The 20919-nt window shown below is 41.8% G+C and overlaps 1 protein-coding gene across 1 annotated transcript in view; it reads right to left on the bottom strand.

Annotated features, from left to right (window-relative positions):
• DPF3 (double PHD fingers 3) overlaps positions 1 to 20919 on the bottom strand; it is a 200691-nt gene that overhangs the window by 63978 nt on the left and 115794 nt on the right. The window contains exons 4-6 of the mRNA XM_065402481.1: positions 14076 to 14203; positions 8655 to 8750; positions 4279 to 4357 (exon numbers count right to left, since the gene is read on the bottom strand). Coding sequence (XP_065258553.1) covers positions 4279 to 4357; positions 8655 to 8750; positions 14076 to 14203 — 303 coding nt within the window. The remainder of the gene's footprint in view (positions 1 to 4278; positions 4358 to 8654; positions 8751 to 14075; positions 14204 to 20919) is intronic.

Genomic DNA, 20919 nt, shown 5'->3' with positions numbered 1-20919 from the left:
GGTAGCACAGGTAGCAGCTTGGGCTAGCCATCTGAGAACAAACCTAGCCCACGCCACTGCCCGTGCAGCCCCGAGCTACAGTGCTATTTTTAGTGTGTTGGCTCAAGCAGAGCTAACATAAGTCTGTCTACCCAGGCTGGAAAGCATGCTCTCAGCTGCAGTGTAGACCTGCCCTAAGTAGCGTCTAGATGACTTAGCACAGGTGGACCACTTCAGACAGATGGAAGAACATCAATTCCTCTAGTTCAGAAGCTAGAGATGTTCACATTTTTTTGTTCCAGAACTCATGCTATGAAACTCCATATAATGTTGATGAAGTTTTACCAGAGTGAAGATGTTTGATTTTCAAAGACAGCCAAATCATGGATAAGAACACAGCTGTGGTGAGACTAGTCTGGCTGGTGGATCCCACGGGGCAACATTTATGACCATATGTCATCAGTTGTCCTTTACTGTCATTTATACATTCATTCATTCACTCTGCCCTTCATTTGAAACTTGTACCCTGTTGTTCATCTGAAGCTGCTGTAGTAGGAGTTCCCCAGTCTTCCCCGTGTTTTGTTGGGTCTTCTTTCTAGCATGGTTTGGTACCCTGGCACCTTACCTGAGGCCATACATCCAGGCTATCTCTGGTCTATCTCCTAGTTATGTATTCAGGCTGTGTTTGTAAGCAGTAGTACAGCCCTCCCACATGGTCTCCTCTCAGTCCCATTCTCCAACCCCCTTTTCAAGGGTATCCGGTAAAGCTGGTCGAAAATGTTCAGATTGACCAGTTTTCCATCAGAAAATGCTGATACAATGAAATGGAAACTTTTCCCGGGAACATATCAATGTTATATTTTATGAGAAATTATCAAAACATTTTGTTTCAATTTTTATGTTATATTAGAATGTAATATAAAAAGTCAAAAAGTTTCAACCATTATAGAATGTTGTATAACAAGTCAGAATGAAATATTTCAATAAAATTGAAATAAGATTTTCATTTCACAAAAAATTCCACGTTTTTGACTTTTCATCTCGATTTGGAACAAAACCAAATTTTCCTGAGGGACGAAAATTCCATTTTTCAAGCGGTTCTAATTTCTGGACCAACCAACTGGACAAAATCCGCTCAGGTGGCACGTAACCAATTACCTATCCCCACTTGGTCAGGGCTGAGTTCCTTCTCTGGAGTAGCATTCCCTTCTTCCAGTGGAAGGAGGTCTGCCAGCAAGAAGTCAGAGGTGAAGAGGCTAACCCAGCCTCAGGGGTTAGCTCCTTCACAGCCATGCTGCTGACACATGGACAGGTAGCTTCTCACAGACCTTTATGTGAGTACTGACAACTGTTGACATATATTCTGTTTCCTATAAGTATAGTTTTATAAATGGGGAAGTATAGCTGGTCAAATTCCTCAAAGAATTTTCTGTGACTATATCCTTTAAATAAATAAATAATACTTCAATTCAGTTCTGTTTGTGCGCCTTTTGTGTTTGTTCACTTTCCACAAACATTCAAGCAAACAAATTTCCTGGCAGGCATGTTTGCAGAAACAGAAAATTTGGAGTGAAAATTAGAGAATATACAGGAAAAGCAAATTCTGGACTCATGAAGGCAATTATTCACACCAGTAATGTGATTCTAAGAGTAATGAGACAGGGAACAGAAACGATACTCTGTAACCTGCATGCTCCCATCTAAAACTAACCAATCTAGCTGTGAATTTGTACATTGACTATTGGGAATTAACTTCTCCCAAACAATCTACTGATCAAGATATAATTGTAGAAAATATTTGGCAAATAATTTTGAAGAAGAAATAATTTTTTAAAAATCTTAAACTGTTTGCTGACAATTCATTAACAGAAAAGGGGTCTAAATGTGTCAAATAAATTATTCACTACAAATTATTTATATAAGTTCTAATGGATATTAAAAGGGAGGGAGAAGATGACACACAAGAAAGATGGCACTATAGCTGGAGCAACCCTCTCTCCGGTCCCCCATAGTAATGTAAAACAGTTCTGTTACTTATAACAACCTTCTCTTAGCCATATACCTTGGTCCTCCCCTTCTGATCAGATGTTTCTTAAAAATGAAAGATTTCAGCCAAAGGGAGTCGGAAAGATTTATTTTTCAAAACCAAAAAGTAAATTTATGCTCTAAAATGTAAACCAGGAATTAGGAATGGGCAAAACTACATCAGTACAACATGCACCATAACCTTGGCTTCAGCTCAGATTTCTGTTGCCTGCTTTGATATCTTTGATGTGTCACATATTATCTGTGAATCACCTCTTTGCATGTCACTAAGGTGCCTGGGTGATCCTGCAGCTGAGCTAAATCATTTATACTCTCACTAGGGAAATGGCAGTGACCAGAAAAGAGTCACAATATGTTCAAAATGCCTATAATCCACAGAAGTGCCCTTGCATGTGGGGGCATTTCCAAGAAAGGAGATACAGACAATCCCACACACACATCCACTCTCACTGAAAGGCTCAGGATTTTAAACAGAAAATGTGTGTTGGACTTCTGGACAATCCTTAGATGGGGAAACTTCAACCCTCCAACGTAAAAACAGATCCTTAAATATAAACCTGCAGAGGTGCCCCCCATCCTTTCACCCTAAAGAGCTCCTCCTTCTGTGATCAGGTTATATTCATGTGCAAACATATTAAGAGACCATTCAAGGCTTTCCTTTCTCCCTCCATCCCTAGAGTCCCCACAGTATTTGCATTGCCAAAGCAAGACATTTGGAATGCCAGTCACAACACCATACAAGGGTCACCCAACCTCACCATGAAAGAGCATGGCTGGACTGTGGGGAATAAACCTTTCATGTATGTTCCAGATTTCTTCATTTTTTAAAAACTACAGATTCATAGATAACTATTGTGATTATTGGTCTTTTGGGGCTGAAGGAGTTGGGAGGTTGGGGGCAGAAAGGAGTGGGCGTACCAACTCATCCCAAACCCCACCAAAACCTTTTGGAGCTGTGAAGTGAAGATGGTCACCTCTCCTCCTGACTCTATTAGCTTTCAGAGAAACAAGGTGGGTGAGGTAATATCTATTATTGGACCAACTTCTCCAATAAAAGATATTACCTCACACACCTTGTCTCTCTAATATCCTGGAACCGACTCAACAGACAACAGCACTCTGTTAGCTTTGGTTAGTTAGTGGTGGTATTTGACAGCACAGATTCCCAATGAACACCCAATCTATTCTAGGCATTGAAGTGGGAGCTTCTCAGAAAGACAGGGGTTTGGCCCAGCATGTCACTCACTGAATAGGATGTATTGAAGTGAGAAAGAGTTGAAAAGAAGAAGAAAAAATGCCAATGGATAGATCCTAGCTGTAAAAAAAATTCATACTATGTCAAATTCTGGAGTTCTTCCTCACAGTCTGACACCCTTGCTCGTTTTGAGTAATGCCTTACTTCACATGCAGTCCCATTGGAACCCATCACAGAGTCAGCTACTACTCACAATAAGCCAGGGTACATCTACACAGCAAATTAAGGTATGACAGTAGTGTGGCTAGGCCCATCCATGCTAGCTTTCATCTAGCTAACTAGGGTAACAATAGTAGTGACAATACAGAAGCATGGACTTCAGCACTGGCTAGCCACCTGAGCTGCGTACCCAGGGTCCCTGGCAGGCAGCACTGGGGCAGCTAACCCACGCTGAAGCCTGTGCTATCACACATACACTACTGTTGGTACTTGAGCTAGCTAGATTAATGCCCGCATGGGTATACCTACCTGTGCTACAATCACACCTTCCTTTGGTGTGTACTTGTACCCTACAAGTGACAGAACTGGGCAGTTGGGTTTTAATCAGTGCTTACTGAGGCACAGCTCCCACTGATGTCCCTAAGAGCTCTGTCTGAGGAAGGGCTGAGAGAGTTAGGACTTTGAAAGAAAGGGACTCACCACAAAAATAAGTGAGATATACACAATGGTGAAGTACCTTTGTTGGAGATTTTTGAGTTAAGCTTTTGTTTGTAACTATCTGAAACAGAGAAAGAAATAGAGGGTGAATCTTACAAGGGTGGGGGAAGAGAGAGTTAAGGCAGAGAAGCCCCAAAGAGAGAGAGAGAGAGATTGACAGAGCATGAGAGGTGATTTCACTTTCTTTCTTTCATGCAAAAACCCCAACAGCAGCAAGTGAAAGACATGCAAGACAGAGAGCAGCAGGACTCTATGCTGGAAAGGAGAACATGAAGCCCTGATTACATTTGAGCTGGTTGGACCAGGCCAGAAGCAGAGTTGGTGGTCTGGGTGCTACTTACTGTCACAAACGTAAGGTTTGTCATGGTCATCCTGGGAGGCAGCATCGTTCCTTCTCCTACCACCTCCAGATCCCCGAGCCTACAATGAGAATAAGGATGTTAACGCCATTCCGGTGCCCCTCACAACTTTCAACTTGCCCTAACCAGTATAAACTATGGACTAAATGTATCTTTGACTTCAGTAGAGTTACATCATTGTAACCAGATTACTGGGACCCTGCCTTTTCCTAAAACACACTGTATATTTATTGAGCTTTCAATGTGGCAGAGCTTCCTTAGAATAGATATCCCTACCTGATTAGTCACAGCACTATAACGATTCCTGCCTCACTGCCACTGCATATTTCAGTCAAGTCACAGCAGGTGGTGTTCAAGTATTGAGCCTAATCAATGAATGAATGGGAGGGCATAAATCCATCTGTGGCTAGAAGTAACACTACTGTGAAATCAGCCTGAAAACAGGCTCATAATATTATGAGGAATAAGTATGATTCTTTCCTTTTAATATTTTTAAAATACAGCTTGTGCTGGTGAAAGGTGCTAGCCCAACAGCCCAGGAGACTGAGGTCCTTGGTTTATCCATAAAGTGCTGCCCTGCATACGTGCATCAGTGCGATCTGAGCACCAGGAATAAGAATGGAGTTCAGTGTTAATGCCATTCAATCTTCACCATTCTCAGCTGAGAATGCCAACTTGGGCACCAGTTACAATGGTGGCGGTTGTGATGTGGATATTGGGAAGTGAACCCAGCCCCCCAAATTATTTTATGTAGGCCAATGGATAGTCTTTAAGTGATACTAACTTTGGGCCTGATCTCTATTTGAACTAGTGATCTCAAGGGAGAAGGTTAACACAGCCTTTTCCTAATACTCTGAGCCATTGAGTCCCCAGGCAAAGGCAACACACCTCAATTGTTTCAGTCTTCCAAATAGATAAGTCCTTGGCTTCTACTTTCCCTCCTAGAGCTAACTGCTCTGAATCCCTTTGCTTTTTGTTTGAGAGAACATGAAATTGAAGCAGCATTAGCAGGTAGAACTGAAGATGATGCAGAGATGTAGAAAATAGTATTAGTGTCCCAAATACTAAAGGGCTCTATGGGCTAACCCTTGCATCTCCTCGATGTACACTGAACAGCACTCTAGTTAACTGAGCTGTATTCCATCATTGGTCTGAAGACAAGGCACGAGGGACAGTTTTACACTTACATATCATTGGGAGATGATGAAAAGAGGGGCTTACATAAACTGCACAGGTTAAAATGAACCCCATCCCATTGGGTTGCTCAGGTCTCCAGAACAAACCCAAGAAAGCCTCTTAACCACTTGGATGGAGTAGGAATAATCCTATCTTTATTGCAATCTTGGAGGAAAGGGACAAATTTGTGACTGGCTGGATGGGGTGGATGCTGTTAGGTATGATCAGTACAGTTTTGCCTCCTGCAAACAGAGTTCAAAGCAGGGCACTACATTCTGACCAGTGTGTGATCTCTTCGAGTGAGTCAAACGTAAATCAAATGAACTGCAGGGGTGCACAAACTCCTCATAGTAACTACAAACACAATCTTTAAGGAAGCTGATGTGCATGCAAGAGGCAAGTTTTGTAAGAATAAATTAAAGGATGTGTCTACCCTGAAAAGTGATTCTGTAAAAATTGCTTTATGCGATCCATGTTCATTGTCTCTCAGTGATTCAATATCCGTTTCAGTGCTCAGTTTACAAATAAAAGATTTTTTTCCCCCTGACTGCCAGCTCTGCAAACTCACCCGAGGCTCTGAGAGTAAGCTTGGGTTCCTTCCTTCTCTCAGCACAAGCCAAATCAGGCCCTTAGTGACACCTGTGCAACCCCATTTTCTTCTGTGGGTTAGCACAGGTGTAACTGATTGGACCTTAAACAATTCTGTTGATTGACAGACTAGAATCCAACCCCCAGGCTAGGGGCATTGGTTCTGTAGGGCTAAGAGGAATAAAAGAGCAGTAAAGACTTATTTTTGTCACTAGTTAGCAGTATAACTCTGAAGACACACAGGGAGCAGATCTGTGGAGTAAGGTGGCATCATTTTAATATAGTCACTTTTCAGAGTAGAATGGCAATTTAAGATCCATTGCTTAGCATTTCACAGCCAGCTGTTTCCCTTCTAACTGTTCTTTACAGAAATACAAGTGCAAAGCATTCATGATGCGACCACATATACTCTTTTTCATAAATCGAACATGGGGAGATTTTCAGATCAAGTCAGTGTCTTTCAATAGGGCGTGGCTCCTAAACCCCTTTGGCATTTTTGAAAATGCCCCCCCCCAGTAAGTACTTGAAGAGCACTTGTACTGTACATGTGCAGCTGCATTGCTTTTATATTTTTTAACAAATTTCATGTCCCAGCTCCTTGCACATTTTCTCCATCCAACAAAGATTTTAAAAACCTCTCTCTGTATGAATCCATCTCCTTGGCCTTCAGTCTTTTTACTAGCAATTCCATTATTTCAGACCTAGCCTTAGGGGGCCAGAAAACCAGGCAGTCACCCCAGGGGCACAAAACTGAATGCCACGTTCATGCTGTCAGGGCTTCAATCTGTTGGATTCAGTCATCCACAGCTGCCTTCATTCTCCTGCCGGCATGCAGCAGGGACTGGGATACTTGATGTATGAAGCCTGGAAGCCTCAACAGAGCAGATTTGAAGCAGCTTAATGGAGCCAAACAGAGAGAGTAGCCAGAGGGACAGATGTAGGGTCCAGAATTAAAAATAAAATCATGCTGTAGGAAAAGAAAGGGACACATAGAATTTGGAATGTTCAGAGCAATAATTCTGCTGCATTAATCCTGTGTCAATGCCTTCAGTCCTCATTTGTTCTCCAAATGCCAAGAGGTTTATGGGCCAAACTTTGCAGAATCTAGTTTTCTTCAGGATGTCCTCCCCTGTAGTCTACCATCCTTTAACAATACCCCATCCCTCCTTTCTAGGCAACAAAGTGCAGTCCTTTCTCGGGTTCAGCTTTCAAGTCTCCTCAATTTTGAGGATGCATGGAAATGAATGCCAGGAAATATAATTCTCCTTGCACAACCTGAATATCTTCTTCGCTATCCATTTGGTCCTTCACTTCCAATGACAGGCATGCCCAAATTCCGTGACAGGAAGTTTATTAGGAAAGGCCCATGTAGCTGAAGTATTAGTGACAGCTATAGTTAAGGTTGTATTAGTGTATCCATTCTAACCCCTGTTTTTGGTTACTAGTTCATATTTTCTGAAACTCACACTTTTCTGGCTCTGTTTAAGGCTAAATTTTAGAAAATATTAAAGAAAGATTCAGCCAAACTGTTCAGCCATTTTTGATAATGAAGAGAGTGAAAAAATACACTTTTCCAATTATTAAAAAAAAAATTTTTGATCTTTATTTAAATCGTCTTAGCACAAAAGTGAACAAGAGCAGGAAGCGGAAATAATGGAACAACAGAGGGTTTGCACAAGCACGTTATGAGTGAGGTTTCAAACAGCTCGTCTTATTTTTTTTTATTTTTTTTTTATCTGTTTTTTATCTCAAAATATCCACCAAGCACACCAAAAGGCATGTTCAGAGATTATGTGCCCTTGCAGTTCCCACTGCAGTCAATGACAGATGCAAGTGCCCAGCACCTCTGAGAATCATGTTCACTTTCATTTAGGGGGCTAGCTTTAGAGATCTACATTTGAAAATTTTGACTCCATGTTTTAAAATTGTGACCTTGTTACTTAGCTGACTTACTGCTGGATCTGTGAGAGGACATGATAGGAAACTACGAGGATGTTGTCTCCTGAGAGTGAAATCCTGCCCTATTTAAATTAAGGGGAATTTTGACATTGATTTCTATTGTGCAAGAATTTCACCCTTAGAGTGCTACTACAAACTTTCACTGCTGGCTTTATCTTTGAAGAACATAGAGAAATGTATTTAAATAGTTAAACAAAAAAACAGAAAATCAAAGATGACTTTGTTTTGGCTTATGGGACTGTAAATATTTTTTGCATTTACCTTTTTAGTAAGGAATGGCATTTCAAGGTCAGGGGATTGTAATAACAGGATAATAATAATCAACATTATTAGATTTTATTTTAAAAATAAAAATTCATCACTATAATAAATTTGCTCCATCTTCTAAGTCTCCCAACAGTCTTATTTCTTAGTAATAGGCAGAAATAAACTTAAAACATGTGAAAACATAAAAACCACTGACTGTGTCATTCCTCAATTTACCACATGGATATCACTTCAGCATATCTCTGTGTCTGTGTGTGTGTGTGTGTGTGTGTGTGTGAGTGAAAGAGAGAGAGAGAGAGAAACCAACTGAGAATATGAGACTAGGGGTTTGCTTCCCTTCTTTCCGCTCCCATAGATTCCCAACCTACCCGTCCTCTGGGCCTGTTCTTTCGTTTTGGAATATCTTCTTCTAATTCCTCTTCCTCATTCACTTCATCAGCATTTTCATCATTTTCCAAAACTCTCTATAGGGAAAAAATAAACAATCATTTTTAGAAGAAAAGACTATTGTTTGCTAGAAGACACACAAGGTCAATTATTATTTACAATTGAGATTGTGATAATGCCCAAAATGTGCTCTTCAAACACAAAGAGAGATACAGTCCCTGCCCAAAGAGATTTCAGAGGTGAAGACAGACAAAAATGGATACAACATGCAAACAAGAGGTCTAAATAGATTATTAAAATTACAAGTGTACTAATTCTCTAATGCCAGAATCATATCCAAGCATCCTCAATTCCTTCCAGTCAACACCCTCAAAAGTTAGAGCAGGGGTAGGCAACCTATGGCACATGTGCCAAAGGCGGCACACTAGCTGATTTTCAGTGGCACTCACACTGCCCGGGTCCTAGCCACCGGTCCGGGGGACTCTGCATTTTAATTTAATTTTAAATGAAGCTTCTTAAACATTTAAAAAACCTTATTTACTTTACATACAACAATAGTTTAGTTATATATTATAGACTTATAGAAAGAGACCTTCTAAAAACGTTAAAATGTATTACTGGCATGCAAAACCTTAAATTAGAGTGAATAAATGAAGACTAATTTGACACTTCTGAAAGGTTGCCGACCCCTGAGTTAGAGAGTTCCTCCCTCACCCACCCTCATTTTCTCAGGGAAATGGTTCCTGAGAAATACCAGTCTGAAGGCTGACATCCCAGGACCCTAGCAAGACACAGTCTATGGGGGTGTGAGTGGGGTCGTGGAGTTTCTCTTCTGAAATTAACTCTTAGAAGCTGTAAATCAACATTTCTTTCCCTAGTAGTCTACAATTTTTCCCATTTAGTGAAACATTCATTTTCTGCATTTCTAATGGCCCTTGAAATTAATATCCTTTTGGGGGACCAGTACCGTAAGTAGCTATACAGCTCTGGAAATAAGGGGTCCTGATCCTAAAAAGTGCTGAGCAAATGTAGTTCCCACTGAAGTCAATGGGAGTAGCAGTTGCTCATCACCTCGCAGAATTGTGCCTCGGATTTGTTAATTTTTACTGTTTTTGTGAATTCCATGCTTGGGGAAAGGTGTCCCATTTGGTAGCTCTGGAAGCATCCACAAAGCAGATATAGCACAGGCAGTGACAGTGCAAGCTTCCCCACAATACTGAGATGGAGCAAACTCCTGCTGAGGTGAAAGGATTATTCAATCTTCATAACCCACTCAGTCCTTAACATCTCTGCTAAGAGAGCAAACAAGGGTCCACCCAGCGTCAGTCATGATGTGGGTGCCTATTCTTTAGGAGCTGGTCTGAAACCCCTCGCTCCAGTCAGACAGGCCTCCACTAAGTCTTGAGATGGCAACATCATTCAGCCATGAAATGGATTCAAACCACTGAGTTAGAGGTGATGGAAAGGATTTGTAATCTGTTACCAAATTCTGACCTATCCAGTCTCCCAGATCATTATTAGTTAAAAGCTGCTACAGAGCCAGCAGAGGGAGAATAAGAGCAGAACACATTAGTTTTGAGCCTTGTGTACCTTAGGCATTGACTGCTGGGGGTGCTGGGAGAGAATACACAGAGAGATTTCACTGACAAGGGATTTAGAATCTGGCGGAACACCTGCACCACATTATTATAATCTTATCCATTTAAATTTTTGAGCCAAGATATTGGACAATATCTGTCACAGTTTCAGGGCTATTGCACCTTTATTCCCCCTCCCTGGTCCACCAAGGGCACCACTTCTAGGGTCCCGGCACCCAGCCATCACCTCTCTTGGGCAGAGACCTGCATCTCACTCACTCCCGTGTTGGCCACAGTTATATGTTACCACATAGCTCTTTCTAAGCAAGCACATTTATTCTTAAAGTGAAAGCATTACAGAGAAACATATTAAAAACAAAAGAACCTGCACGCATGCTAAAAAACCTACCAGAGATCACCCCCTAACTCTAACAAGGGCTCTGCTAGGTGTCAGTCCTTCAAAACCCACAACTGGGTTTTCCCCGTGGTTACAAGGTCATAATTGTATCAGATTCAGAACCAGAACCCAGGCAGAGCAGTTCAGCTGTTTCTTTATACAGCCTGGGCCTTTGCTCTCCAGTCTCCGAGACCAGGTAATTAGCAATCACCCTCTCTTCAGGGCATAGCTTCAAAAGACTGGGTTTTTGCATAACCAGAACTGGGGAATTGACCTTAAGCTCTCCCTAGGCATCCCCCAGGAAATCCACTTCACAGTTACTGTCCCAAAAGTCCTTTTTTTGCTTGCACATTTTCAGTACAGTCCTTTGAACTCCCAGGCCTCACAATAATACACAAACTTTGCATTTAATATAATGGACACCAAAGATACTTAAACTTAATTTAATAATGTCTCCCAAGGATATGCAAGAAATTGCTATATCTGTCATGGTGTCCCTTAAAAAAGTTTAAATAACTTGTAGAGTTTGGTGGGAAGTCTAATATTTGTAGGGTTTGGGATTTAAGTTTCTCTCTTTTTTAACACCTCAGGGGGCCATTTATGGGATCAAACTATTGTGAGTCCTGGTCTTCTCCCATAATTTTAGTTCCTGGAAGGAGGAAACATTAAGTGACTGCCATCACCACTTATAATTATTCTTTCAAAATTCACAGAGTTACATATATTGGTAGGGGCGACTTCATACTTTTAAAGTCCAGGGGACGCCTGAAGAATTTTTGTTCCTGAAGAGATAAATGCTATGTAAAAAAATTGGAAAACTACTTATAACATCTTCAATTTTCACAGTGCCTTTCAACTCCAGCAACTCCATTCTGCACCAGCAACACTACACAACAGTGTTAAGGAGGGATAGTGTAGCATACTTTCTCCAGTTGAAAATGCAGGGCAAATTTAAAGTAGGCAGACCAATTAACCGGATGTGAGCATGGCCAGGATGCCTGGTAATGCTTCTAATTCTTGTGGAAAATGCCAGGTCAACTTTTAATGACTGATCAAAGACTCTGGTTTAAGCCTACTCCAAAAGATGATGCCGTTTTCACCCCACTTGAGGCATTGGTTCAACAGTGATCTCACATAGGGCCAAATTTCAATTCATGTAACTAGCAGATGAACATCTGGCCCATAGTGACTGCACCTATTTAAGAGGGGCAATCCTTATTCTTTTTTTAGCAAAATATCTATTATTTTCCTACTCTGTCCTTCCAAAACACTCTTCCAATTCACCATATTTCAATGCAGGTAAGCAATGAGTCCCTGCTTTTCTCCCAATCCACATTAAGGGCTAGTGTGAAAGTTTACTCTCAGCCCATAGTTAAGGGCAGTTCCTAGCTGGGACCAAGGAGGGAATTATGATTCTGTCCACCCTCCCCCACCTGCATGGGAGGAGGAGGAGGAGCAGCCCCACAGAGACTGCTTCCTTCTGGACCTTCCCAAGCTAGACTAGCAGAATGTTTAGCCTACGCAGAGGAGTAAGAGGGAACCTTGCACATACACACACTCTATCCTCCCTTACACCTCTGCACGGGCACAAAGAACTAATGATGATCTTGTCCTCCAATTGTCCAACCATCCCTATCACCTGCAGAAAGTGAACTACGGTTAAAGTAATTGTTGTGCAGACTGAATCCAACAAAGCTGCACTTGCACAGGAAACAGCAGCCAGGAAAGCCTCTCACGTCAGCTCCGTGATGAAACCGGCATCCATAAGACAGGTCACAGCTCAGAGGGTACAGCTGAAGGCTCCTTGTACAGACACTTCTCTCCTCCCCACTTTGTAATGCAGTGATGCCAAGACTGCTGTCAATTCCGCTGTCTCTGAAGTCTCTTTCCTCAGGCTGACGCCGGGGATAACTTGGGAGCTCAGATTGCACAGCAGCATCCAAAGGCACTCATAAAGATGCTGCACCATGACTTCTTGTGACCTTGGAAGCTGCTGTAATAGAGTCTTTAGGGCTTTGAGTTTATTAGAATCAGAAAGGGGGAGGCAAAGGAGGCCTTTCACATAGACCTCATTGTGAACATGGAATGCTTCCCCTGTGGCAATTTTCCATCCCACAGAAAAGAAGATTCTCATTTAAAGGGATGTAAAACAGGTTAAAAATCAATACCTACATTTTGGATGCACCAAGGTGCAGAGCATCTGTCTTTTGAAAAATCAGGTCCCTTTATTGTGTCCCAAGCTGGGCACTCCAAAACTGAGGCTTACAAAATCGCAAGTCACTTTTGCAAATGTAGACATGTATATGTACAATGTTTCCTTACATGTGTCACTAGTAGCTCTAATCCTGCAGCCTTTACATAGGTGAAATTTCAGTGGGGCTGCTCGCGAGCATAAGGGCTGGCAGGACTGGACGCCAGAGCTATGCAGATTTGATGCTCATGATTTTCAGTTTTGATCTCTGTTGGGCCACATACTTGAGTTTTGCTTCAACTTTCAGGAACGAACCCCAACACTTGAATCTCAGCCAAAATCACCAAGTTTTGCCGGTTTCACGTGATTTACACTAGAAACCATAGATCGGTGTAAGTTAATTCAGAACGCTGCCTTCAGCTCATTCAAAATCTGCCTCTACTTCCCTGAAAGGTTTGCAAACCTCAACAAAACTGGCCAGAGTCAAAGATTTCATTTTGAACATTGCATACAACTCTTCCAGTAGTCCCTCAGATTAGCAGGATTTTAGCTATACCAGAGACCAGCAACTAGTTTTTACTTTTAATATTAGTAAAGGCAATCCTTATTATTTAATATTTAAAGGGATAATGGCAAGATACAAATAAAGTTTTCCCTGCCTGTGTTACTAATAATAACTGGGATTATTAAAGATGAAAGAATTTTAAAAAACATTTATGCTATTTGCTTTCAGACATTCTGTTTGGACAAAGAAACAGACTGACCAGTGCCACCTTTTTTTTTTTAAATCAGTAGCTATGGGCCCAATTTAAGATCAAAATCTGAACTCTCCCAAAGCTTGAGGCTGTTGAGATCCAGTTTATGGTTTGGACTCATCTCTCGCCACTAGTCAGTCGCCGTAGCTGATAATCTCACAAGTATAATGCTGCCATGTTTGGGTTGCAAGCCATCAAGAACTTGGCAGGCAGTACCAATTCTTGTGACACTTTTACTGGATAGTTATACAACATTCTGAATTTATTTTGAGCATCACAACATAGTGTCAGGGTTTCATGACATTCTGTGGCACACGGGTATGATATCACTATGCATTAATACAGCATTCTGACACAAAGACACAAATTGCAAAAGATACAAATGGTTTGGGTTTGGAGAATGAAAGGTAAAATCTTAAAGCCAGCCCTGCTGTCCCAGTACAGAGACATATGGTGCAGCCAACATAAATGCTCCTTTTTACCTGGATTTCCTGTATAGTGTCTTCCTCTTTAGTATCCACTTTTTTCTCAATCCCTTCCCCGCGCAGCAAGGCTTCCAGTGTGGTTCCCTCTGATGTGAACCCATCCTTCTTCAAAGGCAGATCAACTTCTGAGAAACAAAACAAAGAGATTAAGTCTATTGCCTGTGCACAACTGCACAGCGGAGGGAGCAAGAGGATAGGTAGCAGGTTGCCTGGCTCTTAACCCTATTCCCATCCTAAAGAAGAGGGAGAAGTACTTTAGTTAAACTCTAAACAGGAGATTCATTTCTAGCTTGCTGAAGCTCTGGAACCTTTTCAATTTGCTATGTTGGGTTGCAACAAAGGAAGGCTGGACATATTATCTTGTAGGGGAATAAAAACAAAAACCATTTTCTTTTACATGAACTCCCCATACTCCAAATGGGAAGAAAAGCCACATCGTTTTCTAGAGCTAAAAATATTAAGGTCCTCTCCCAAAAAACAGGAAATGTATATATATATTTGGCACAGTTCACGACACTCAGTTGTGTACAGGATCATTTTACATCAGGGGCCAAGAACCAGACATTCCAGGGGTAAGAAAGGGGGAAAAGAGAGATCGTACAGTGAGAGACTGCTGAGAATTAATAAAAATAATGAGGGGATGTGCAAGCAAATATTGATCCCCACTTTTCTTATTTAGGCCCAGAGTCTACAACCCTCGCATGGACTTCAATGGGACTACTTACATGAGTAAATATTACTTGGTGTAAGTAAGGATTGCAGAATCCGGCCCTTGTGAGGAGGACCCTAACTCTAGTTCTCCCACTGCCTGGAGCATGTGCCCCCATTAAAAAAACACGGGGATTAATGAGGAAGCTTGATGCAACATGGCACACAGATGAAAGAGCCGACAGTATGCTAGTTTTGGATGGCTATCACTGGATTGTGAAACAAGTACCGCAGTCAGGAAAATACAGCATGGGTGTTAAAATACATGCAGGGAAGAATTCCATCTCCTACTCCATTTACAAAGGAGTTTGACTAGCATAATCCCACTGTAGCCTCTTTTTATGGGGCACCCTCATTGCCACAGCCACCCTTCTCAAGCCTCCCTCCTTCTCTTCCAGGACAGGGTCCTCTTTCCAGGCGAATATGTTTGGGAAGGAACTAGGAACCACGGCTGATGTTTTACAAATCAGTATCTGCTGTCCTGGTTTCACTGCTGTGTCCCAGTCTTTCATCTCACTGTGTACCCCCTCATCTCATTGTTGTATCCACCTCCTATCTCTTGTCATATACTTAGACTGTAAGATCTTCAGAGCAGGGACTGTCTTTTTGTTATGTGTTGGCACAGTGCCTAGCACACTGAAATTGTGACCCCTAGGCACTACCACAAAACAAATAATGAATTATCATCATTTGGTGCAGAGGTGTGTAATTACTTCTAGGGGAACCATTTGCCCCTGGAGAATGGCAGCTGTCTGTCTGACAGGGACCCCAAAGCCATGAAAATATGTGGGGTTCCCTGAGCCAAAGTGGAGGATAAGGGATTTGCAAAGTACTCTCTCAAATTTATTGGAGAGAGGGGACATCAGCTAACTGCATGACCTACCCTCAACCAATGGACCACAGAATGTGGGTAGTAGCCATAGCAAAAACTATCCCACTCATTGAGAGGGAATCAGAGTACAAGCCAAGCAGAACCCCCAAACCTTGGCGGGGGGGGGGGGATTGTCCAGAGGAAACTTTCCCAGAATGACTCTCAGAATGGAAGCTGGAATACTGAGTTAACAACTTCTCATCAAAGGAAAGGCCAAGCTATTCTGTCGGGATTTCTCAGAATGGAGTTCTCAACCTGCTCCCACCACTGGACCACCTTCTACCAGATTTCACTGCTTATGATGCAGGTTCTCTCCTGTGATGCTTGAGGTGTAAAAAGAGGGAAACTGATCCCTTAAACTCACCTTTCATGGACCAACTGAATAAGGAAGAGGAGAGGGAGGGAGGGACCAGAAACTCATACAGGGAATTTCAAGCTGATCCCTTAAATGTGGGAGAGGGGGTCAGCTTGAAATTCCCTGTATGAGTTTCTGGTCCCTCCCTCCCTCTCCTCTTCCTTATTCAGTTGGTCCATGAAAGGTGAGTTAAATTTGGAGACTAAATTCAGATATTTCAGAGTGGAAGAGAGGGATTTTAGTCCTGATTCAAACGCAAACTTCAACACAGCCTTAACTATGGAGTCGCTCAAGCACCTCTATAATAACGTCTCCCTATGGTCTTGATTTGATTTCAATTTCTGTGCTGGGGTGCAAAAGGGCACTAGTATTGTTTTTGGGACCTCATAGGACTGAAAACTGCAGCTGGTCATCAGACATTTTGCAAGTGAAGGTGAAGCTTCAAGCAAACTCAAGGGCATCAGTAACACACATGTCTTCATGCTGACAAGCTACATCTGTCTCTGGCTTCTGATACACTCAGCAAACAAATGCATTAGAACAGGGAATGGGGGAGGGAGTTAAACAAAATCCATATTAAATCTTAAACCAAGAACACAAAGTAGGATCTGTATGTTACAGAGAAATTTAAAATTAAACCTAACATGGAAAATGCAGGGCTTTAACGGCAAGGAGGCCAGCTGCCTTCTAAAAACACACTTGTTTGCTGTGGTGCTGCTACTTGCTACTGCAACTAATACTCAGCCCTCCTACAGTACTTCCCATCTTAGGATCTCAGAGCACTTTTAAATTTTTAAACTTTCCATCCCCCTGCGAGGTAGGTATTATTACCCCCTTTACAAATGGGGAGACTGAAGCACAGAGAATTTAAATGACTTGTGTGAGAGCACGTAGGGAGGGAGCAGGAGATATGGAAAAAGAACCCAAGACACCTGACTCCCAGTCCTGTGCACTAACCACTATACCACTGCTTTCTCTCCTCTTTTAGTACTTTCCTAGCTTCACATTTCAGGGCCATCTTAGCAGTCAAACTGTTCGGTGACTCATGCATGGAGCACGTCGAGACAGAAAGCGGGAGTTGGTCCACACTGGGGACAGGGAGGTGGGGAGGAAATGAAGCCTCATATCATCCAACATTAACACCTTCATGATAAATGAGTTGACCTTAAAAAGAGCTCTGAAAGGAGCTCAGCTCAATCCTTCTGGAAGATGGATAGTCAGTATAACACAGCAGATGTACAGGGCCGGAGGGGGAGGGGGAGGCTACATAACAAGGATGAGGGAGAAACCTTTATAAAAGCACAGGTTGGACTGGGACTTCAACTGCAATTGAAGTAAAAATCTTAAGCAAATCCGCATGTTCCATAGAATCTCTATGGATAGAAATTTCATGCTCTAATAAGAATATAACATTAGGGATCTATTATCGACCACCTGACCAGGACGGTGATAGTGATGATGAAATGCTAAGGGAAATTAGAGAGGCTATCAAAATTAAGAACTCAATAATAGTGGGGGATTTCAATTATCCCCATATTGACTGGGAACATTTCACTTCAGGACGAAATGCAGAGATAAAATTTCTCGATACTTTAAATGACTGCTTCATGGAGCAGCTGGTACAGGAACCCACAAGGGGAGAGGCAACTCTAGATTTAGTCCTGAGTGGAGCGCAGGAGCTGGTCCAAGAGGTAACTATAACAGGACCGCTTGGAAATAGTGACCATAATACAATAGCATTCAACATCCCTGTGGTGGGAAGAACATCTCAACAGCCCAACACTGTGGCATTTAATTTCAAAAGGGGGAACTATGCAAAAATGAGGGGGTTAGTTAAACAGAAGTTAAAAAGTACAGTGACTAAAGTGAAATCCCTGCAAGCTGCATGGATGCTTTTTAAAGACACCATAATAGAGGCCCAACTTCAATGTATACCCCAAATTAAGAAACACAGTAAAAGAACTAAAAAAGAGCCACTGTGGCTTAACAACCATGTAAAAGAAGCAGTGAGAGATAAAAAGACTTCCTTTAAAAAGTGGAAGTCAAATCCTAGTGAGGCAAATAGAAAGGAGCATAAACGCTGCCAAATTAAGTGCAAGAATGTAATAAGAAAAGCCAAAGAGGAGTTTGAAGAACGGCTAGCCAAAAACTCCAAAGGTAATAACAAAATGTTTTTTAAGTACATCAGAAGCAGGAAGCCTGCTAAACAACCAGTGGGGCCCCTTGATGATCGAGATACAAAAGGAGCGCTTAAAGACGATAAAGTCATTGCGGAGAAACTAAATGGATTCTTTGCTTCAGTCTTCACGGCTGAGGATGTTAGGGAGATTCCCAAACCTGAGCTGGCTTTTGTAGGTGACAAATCTGAGGAACTGTCACGGATTGAAGTGTCACGAGAGGAGGTTTTGGAATTAATTGATAAACTTAACATTAACAAATCACCGGAACCAGATGGCATTCACCCAAGAGTTCTGAAAGAACTCAAATGTGAAGTTGCGGAACTGTTAACTAAAGGTTTGTAACCTGTCCTTTAAATCAGCTTCTGTACCCAATGACTGGAAGTTAGCTAATGTAACGCCAATATTTAAAAAGGGCTCTAGAGGTGATCCTGGCAATTACAGACCGGTAAGTCTAACGTCTGTACCGGGCAAATTAGTCGAAACATACTGGAAGTTAGCTAATGTAACGCCAATATTTAAAAAGGGCTCTAGAGGTGATCCTGGCAATTACAGACCGGTAAGTCTAACGTCTGTACCGGGCAAATTAGTCGAAACAATAGTTAAGAATAAAATTGTCCGACACATAGAAAAACATAAACTGTTGAGCAATAGCCAACATGGTTTCTGTAAAGGGAAATCGTGTCTTACTAATCTATTAGAATTCTTTGAAGGGGTCAACAAACATGTGGACAAGGGGGATCCAGTGGACATAGTGTACTTAGATTTCCAGAAAGCCTCTGACAAGGTCCCTCACCAAAAGGCTCTTATGTAAATTAAGCTGCCATGGGATAAAAGGGAAGGTCCTTTCATGGATTGAGAACTGGTTAAAAGACAGGGAACAAAGGGTAGGAATTAATGGTACATTCTCAGAATGGAGAGGGGTAACTAGTGGTGTTCCCCAAGGGTCAGTCCTCGGACCGATCCTATTCAACTTATTCATAAATGATCTGGAGAAAGGGGTAAACAGTGAGGTGGCAAAGTTTGCAGATGATACTAAACTGCTCAAGATAGTTAAATCCAAAGCAGACTGTGAAGAACTTCAAAAAGATCTCACAAAACTAAGTGATTGGGCAACAAAATGGCAAATGAAATTCAATGTGGATAAATGTAAAGTAATGCACATTGGAAAAAATAACCCCAACTATACATACAATATGATGGGGGCTAATTTAGCTACAACAAGTCAGGAAAAAGATCTTGGAGTCATCGTGGATAGTTCTCTGAAAATGTCCACGCAGTGTGCAGAGGCGGTCAAAAAAGCAAACAGGATGTTAGGAATCATTAAAAAGGGGATAGAGAATAAGACTGAGAATATATTATTGCCCTTATATAAATCAATGGTACGCCCACATCTCGAATACTGCGTACAGATGTGGTCTCCTCATCTCAAAAAAGATATACTGGCACTAGAAAAGGTTCAGAAAAGGGCAACTAAAATGATTAAGGGTTTGGAACGGGTCCCATATGAGGAGAGATTAAAGAGGCTAGGACTCTTCAGCTTGGAAAAGAGGAGACTAAGGGGGGATATGATAGAGGTATATAAAATCATGAGTGATGTGGAGAAAGTGGATAAGGAAAAGTTATTTACTTATTCCCATAATACAAGAACTAGGGGTCATCAAATGAAATTAATAGGCAGCAGGTTCAAAACAAATAAAAGGAAGTTCTTCTTCACGCAGTGCACAGTCAACTTGTGGAACTCCTTACCTGAGGAGGTTGTGAAGGCTAGGACTATAACAGAGTTTAAAAGAGAACTGGATAAATTCATGGTGGTTAAGTCCATTAATGGCTATTAGCCAGGATGGGTAAGGAATGGTGTCCCTAGCCTCTGTCTGTCAGAGGGTGGAGATGGATGGCAGGAGAGAGATCACTTGATCATTGCCTGTTAGGTTCACTCCCTCTGGGGCACCTGGCATTGGCCACTGTCGGTAGACAGGATACTGGGCTAGATGGACCTTTGGTCTGACCCGGTACGGCCTTTCTTATGTTCTTATGCTAATACCCCAGTTTTCCAGTCCCAACTTGGTTACCCAGCCTGTGTGGTTGCACTACAAGGTATATTTTACTGCGGTTGTGGTGGAAAGCCTAGAGCTGAAAGACGTGGCAAAATGCAGAGAATCACAAAAGAAAATTCCTTTCCTCATATCATTTTGTCCTTTCACACCCTTAAGAAAGTGTCCTATAGAGAATGTAATAGAAAGTGATCAGGCTTTTTGAACCCACCTAGATAATATAATAGAGAATTACAACACAGCTGCAGAATTCTGAAAGATGGTTCAAATCAGCCTGTAGAAAAGATCTTATTCTCTGTTAAATACTATCAGGTTTGTAGAATAATTTCTATTAAACCCTAATGGTTTCCTTCCTGTTAAATTCTACAGGACTTTTCAATAAAGGTTGTCAAACTGCAGTTTTTTTCCTGTAGCCCTACCCGAAGAGATACTGACAAGTAGATTTAGGCCCCAAATTTAGGTTTTGTGGGAAAAGTAAGGGCCTTACAAACACAGGAACTGAGATCCATCTAGTCCTGTATCCTTTCTCTGACAGTAGCCAGCACCAGATGCTTCAGAGGAAGGTGTAAGGACCCCACAGTAGGGAGATGTGGGATAATCTGCCCCCCACATCAGGTGTCATCCTGATCTCTAATAGTTAAGCCCTGAAATATGAAGTTTAATATCCCTTCCAAAA

This window comes from Emys orbicularis, chromosome 4 (genome assembly GCF_028017835.1).
Source record: "Emys orbicularis isolate rEmyOrb1 chromosome 4, rEmyOrb1.hap1, whole genome shotgun sequence".
In the NCBI taxonomy this organism is placed as follows: domain Eukaryota; kingdom Metazoa; phylum Chordata; order Testudines; family Emydidae; genus Emys; species Emys orbicularis.
Note: the sequence above shows the minus strand (reverse complement) of the source record. Positions and strands in the feature narration are given on the sequence as shown.